Source organism: Callorhinchus milii, unplaced genomic scaffold, assembly GCF_018977255.1.
Source record: "Callorhinchus milii isolate IMCB2004 unplaced genomic scaffold, IMCB_Cmil_1.0 Scaffold1, whole genome shotgun sequence".
NCBI classification, from domain to species: domain Eukaryota; kingdom Metazoa; phylum Chordata; class Chondrichthyes; order Chimaeriformes; family Callorhinchidae; genus Callorhinchus; species Callorhinchus milii.
The window spans coordinates 26186423-26192422 of NW_024704742.1; the positions used below are offsets into that span (position 1 = coordinate 26186423).

General features: G+C 49.9%; 1 protein-coding gene across 2 annotated transcripts in view; it reads right to left on the bottom strand.

Moving 5' to 3' along the window:
• Positions 1–6000, bottom strand: part of crmp1 (collapsin response mediator protein 1) — a 44244-nt gene extending 38244 nt beyond the window's left edge. The window contains exon 1 of one of the 2 annotated variants that reach the window (XM_042339310.1): positions 5594–6000. In XM_042339310.1, the coding sequence (XP_042195244.1) occupies positions 5594–5968 (375 nt within the window). In that variant the 5' untranslated portion in view covers positions 5969–6000. Of the gene's footprint in view, positions 1–2168; positions 2491–5593 lie in introns of those variants that run through there. The other variant, XM_042339315.1, reaches the window with a different exon arrangement.

Here is a 6000-nt window from a genome sequence, read left to right on the forward strand (position 1 = left end):
GAAGGACTCAGAGGGCTGCGGCCTGCTTCTAATCCCCGGCCTCGCTCGCCCCACTATTGGCAGATAGACGGACCTTCTGCCTCTCTGCCCCCACCCTCTGGAACTCCATCCCACAATCTCTCTGGAATCCCAGTTATAAAGCATTCAGTCTTCATGTGAACACTTAAACTATCAATTGTCCAGTCTAATCCTGAACCTCAATAAACTTTTAGCCATTTCCATTTTGTCACAGGTACTCGAATATTCCAGATTTTCAAACCATATTTGCATCTACTTTAATTTTAACATTAAATGGCTAAATGCAACATCAGTTCCTGTCAATCCAATACATTATTGCGTGTCGCAAAGGGCTGAGGAGACAATTATCTTTATGTGTGATCTAGATTTAATCTAGGTCACTGATTTCAAATGCTATCACAGAAAGGAATTCTCAATCACCATCATTGAGGAGAATTCTATACTTTATATAGGCACCTTGTTATATATAGGTACATAAACACCAGCATTGCAATTACTGTGGGCAATTGATTTATGTTTTCTGATGGGAACGATATTTGCAAGCATTGCTTTAACAATCAGGTCGAAATAATCCAATACGTGGATGAATTTCGCATGGAAATCGTGCGAGCTGGTTTACCCCAATGGCCTGTGTTGAGATTATTGCTATTCATTTCTATGAATAGAATCACTGGGTGTTTATCCTGGCCATGGCGTTTTTTTTTTTGCAGCTTTCGATCATTTCTGCCTCCCATCGAAATGCATCAGCCCCTCCCAATCGTAAAAAAAAAAATGCAGCTTTCTGCAACGAAACGACCTTGTTTTATTGTGGATTTGGGAAACACAGGGATGCTGATGCGAGAACAATAACCTGAATAACACAATTCGCCTTTTGTCCTTCATCTGTCAATGCATCTCCCCATTCGCCTCCTTTGCATCAAAAGAGGTTTCCCTGCAGGGTCTGGGGAGGGGAACCCAAATAAACCATGGAACCCAATTTAAAAAAACAACAGCAAATGAATTGCAGGTCATTTGGGATAAACGATCGATTATTGTGCATCGTTTTATTGTGTGTTTGTTGACCCGTTGATATAATGGGAGCAGCCCAGTCCCACCCCCCCCCCCCCCCCCACCCCCACCCTGGATTCTGTCTGGAAGCAGCATTTCATTTCCATTTCATCACCATTGGGTTAACAGATGCCCCTATTTATCGCAATAGCAAATGCCCCTCCACACCGGGATCGGTGCTTTTTGTTTCTTTTTTTATATATATATGTAATTTTTTTAAAAAAAAAATGATGCCCACGGTAGGAATTTGAACCTATTTTGCACGAAAGAAAATGCAGATGCAGATCGATCGATTATCTTTAAAACTAGAGCCATCGCCCCCACCCCCCCCCCCCCCCCCTATGCCTCCCTTCCTGTCTCATCTGCCTGACTCCACAGACGGCCATGGCTGCAGAGCTACTCCCCAGACCATTCTGCACACCTCCCCTCTCGTCCTTCTCTCTCTCTCTCTCCCCTTTTCTCTCTCTGTCTGTGTGTGTGTGTGTGTGTGTCTTTCTCTTTCGATGCAGTGGGGATCAATCGCTGGACAAAACAACCACTGCTTTCTTTTTTTATTCTCCCCCCACAAAGATCTGACCTCTCCAAAAACATGCACATTTCATCACACACACACAGACAAACACACACACAGACAGACACACACACACACACAGACACACACACACAGAGACACACACACACAGACACACACACAGAGACAGACACACACACAGACACACACACACAGAGACACACACCACACAGAGACACACCACACAGAGACACACACACAGAGACACACACACACAGAGACACACACACACACAGACACACACACAGACACACACACACAGAGACACACACCACACAGAGACACACCACACAGAGACACACACACAGAGACACACAGACACACACACACAGAGACACACACCACACAGAGACACACCACACAGAGACACACACATCACACAGAGACACACACACACACAGATCACAGAGACACACACACAGAGACACACACACAGACACACACACCACACAGAGACACACACACAGAGACACACAGAGACACACCACACACACAGGGAGCGCGTCGCTTCTCCACAGAGAAAGGATCTTACCGAGATGCGGGCTCTGTCCTTCTCGCCTTGGTGTTGGTAGGACATGTTTGCTGTGATTTTAGTGTCAAGAGCAGAGGCTGAGGTCGGGTTTCCAGCTCTACACTGGCTGGACGGCCGTTACCTTTGAAGTATGCCCGATTTTTTTTAACCCCCCCCCAAAAAAAAACCCCACAAATATTTATTGCTGAATTTGCTGAATTGGGTGGAGGTGTGAGAGAGTGAGTGAGTGAGAGTGAGAGAGAGAGAGAGAGAAGTGAGTGAATGAGAGTGAGAGGGGCTGTTAACAGAAGGATGTGTGAGTCTGCAGCCGTCTGGACAGAGTTGGGAGCACAGCTCCTTCTAGAGGCCAAACAGCTTTATATATTTTTATTTCCCCCCCCACCCCCCAAAAAAAATGTTCTCCTAAAATCCTGTTACCTCAGGAAGCACTTTCCATTCACCCAGACAGTTATCCCTGAGGTTACGAAATGCACCAGCACCGCCCCCCCCCCCCAGTTTGACTCAAAAAGGGGCGATCAAGGGGCATATTTGTTTCATTTCCAACATGATTCCAGAGATGAACCCCCCCTCTCCCCCCCACAGGACCACAGAACTGGGTTGAGGCTGATGAAACTCGAGAAACGTGTCAAAAATGATGGATAAAACACAGTACCTAACCACTGAGTTACTGCTTTACAGTGCAATGAGGTCATTGCACAAGGTGCTCAGATAAAAAAGCATCAGTTGTTTTTAATCTACTAAGTCATATATATATATATATATAATATACATACATTATTATAATTACTTTGTTCCCTGCGCTGTTATTTGAAAATAATAATTATAATATCCAAATGAATATCCTTTTGTATACGAAACCATCGGTGCAAAGATATGGATTTTATAAAAAAAACACTCCCTCTCATTTAAAAAAAAACGCCAGGAGCTGGATGCAGAGAACGAAAAAACTTGAGAGGAAGAATAGAGACAAGTTGCAGACTGATACTGCTTTATAGGGAGGGGTGGGGGGGCAGTAGATGAAAAATGGTAGCTGTACAGGTGATCTATGCAGCAGAGCAGGAGCCTTGTTCAGAGTGCTGTGTCTGTCTGCCTTCAACAGTTTGCTGTCTGGCTGCCTTGAACAGTGTGCTGTGTGAACAGTGTGCTGTGTGAACAGTGTGCTGTGTGAACAGTGTGCTGTGTGAACAGTGTGCTGTGCCTGACTGCCTTGAACCGTGTGCTGTGTTGTGTGAACAGTGTGCTGTGTTGTATGAACAGTGTGCTGTGTTGTGTGAACAGTGTGCTGTGCCTGACTGCCTTGAACAGTGTGCTGTGTTGTGTGAACAGTGTGCTGTGTCTGACTGCCTTGAACAGTGTGCTGTGCCTGACTGCCTTGAACAGTGTGCTGTGTTGTATGAACAGTGTGCTGTGCCTGACTGCCTTGAACAGTGTGCTGTGTTGTGTGAACAGTGTGCTGTGCCTGACTGCCTTGAACAGTGTGCTGTGTTGTGTGAACAGTGTGCTGTGTCTGACTGCCTTGAACAGTGTGCTGTGTCTGACTGCCTTGAACAGTGTGCTGTGTTGTATGAACAGTGTGCTGTGTTGTATGAATAGTGTGCTGTGTCTGACTGCCTTGAACAGTGTGCTGTGCCTGACTGCCTTGAACAGTGTGCTGTGTTGTGTGAACAGTGTGCTGTGCCTGACTGCCTTGAACAGTGTGCTGTGTTGTGTGAACAGTGTGCTGTGTCTGACTGCCTTGAACAGTGTACTGTGTGAACAGTGCGCTGCGGTGTGTGAACAGTGCGCTGCGGTGTGTGAACAGTGCGCTGCGGTGTGTGAACAGTGCGCTGTGGTGTGTGAACAGTGCGCTGTGGTGTGTAAACAGTGCGCTGTGGTGTGTGAACAGTGCGCTGTGGTGTGTGAACAGTGCGCTGTGGTGTGTGAACAGTGCGCTGAGGTGTGTGAACAGTGCGCTGTGGTGTGTGAACAGTGCGCTGCGGTGTGTGAACAGTGCGCTGCGGTGTGTGAACAGTGCGCTGTGGTGTGTGAACAGTGCGCTGCGGTGTGTGAACAGTGCGCTGCGGTGTGTGAACAGTGCGCTGCGGTGTGTGAACAGTGCGCTGTGGTGTGTGAACAGTGCGCTGTGTCTGACTGCTGTGTTGAACCCAAGTGAGACTGACTGACTGACCGACTGACTGCGGCAGCGGCTGTTTGGGTGACAATTTTAAAACCCACAGCAGCAGCTCCTGCGCAGCTCATCTCATCTCAGCTCCAATACAGTTCAGGGCCGAACAAAAGAACAGGTCCACATGAAAGTAGCGCATTGACAACTAGAGAATGAGCCTTCACCCCCTCCCCACAGCCTCTTTGTGCTCCTTTTAATGATAAATCCTCCTCCCCCTCCCCCACGGTGAGGCTGAAATGCGACATGAATTGTGCGCACTTACAGCCACACTCATATACACATACACTACATATACACATATATATACACAGACATGTAGCTAAACGATCACACATATACTATATATACATACACACACACATACACAAACATATATATGCACACACATACATACACAAACATATATGCATATGCACACACACACATACATATATATATATCTATTGTGCACAGAAACATATATAAACACAAATGCAAATTCACACACACACACATACATATATATATACACACACACGCAGACAGACGCGCACTGCTGTTGAAACAAGTTTTTTTTTCTTTTGGAAGTGTTGTTACAGTTTGCCCCACGAATCATAATCCGAAAGATACACTTTTTTTAAATATTTTTTTTAAAAAGAATAAAAAGATAATAAGGGGTGTGTGTGTGTGTGTGGGGGGGTGGGGTGATGGGGAGGTTGTTGGGTGGGGTGGGGGGGGTGGGTGGTGAGGTTGTTGGGTGGGGTGGGGGGTGGATGGGGAGGTTGTTGAGTGGGGTGGGGGTGGGAGGTTGTTGAGTGGGGGTGATGGGGAGGTTGTGGGGTGGGGGGTGGATGGAGGATGGGGAGGTTGTGGGTGGGGGGTGGATGGGGAGGTTGTGGGGTGGGGGGTGGATGGGGAGGTTGTGGGGTGGGGGGTGGATGGGGAGTTGTGGGAGGGGTGGATGGGGAGGTTGTGGGGTGAGGGGGTGGATGGAGGATGGGGAGGTTGTGGGGGGGGGGTGGATGGGGAGGTTGTTGAGTGGGGGGGGGTGGATGGTGGATGGGGAGGTTGTGGGGTGGGGGGGTGGGGAGGTTGTTGAGTGGGGTGGGGGGTGGGGTAGTGGGGAGGTTGTTGGGTGAGGGGGTGGATGGTGGATGGTGAGGTTGTTGAGTGGGGTGAGGGGGTGGATGGAGGATGGGGAGGTTGTGGGGTGGGGGTGAGGTTATTGAGTGAGAAGCGAGCGCCTGTGTGCCCCCCCCACCCCACCCCTTGACGCCATTACCTTGCCCGGCGCCCAGCCCGGGGGCAGCCCCTTGCCCGAGGCGGGCCTGATCTCCAGGGGGGCCCTCTCCTCCCTCTCGCTGGGGGAGCTGACCACCGAGCCCGAGACCTCGCTGGCGTCGCTGGCGCTCTCGCTCAGTCCGTCTGACTCCGGGGACAGGGGGTCCCGAGGAGTGCCGCCCCTCCTCCCGGGCCCGGAGCTGCGCCGACCCGCGCTGCAGGCGTCGAAGTCGATGGTCTTACTCTCGTAGGCGCCCTCCACCGTACAGAACATACCGCCGCGCTTCTGCCGCGGGGTCTGGGCCGCGCCGCCCGGTCTGGCCAGGTACACCGGCAGCTCGGCAGCCCCGGCACAGCGGCTCCTGCTCTCCGACATCGGAAATTTTTTTCTCCCCCCCGAGGGCGCAC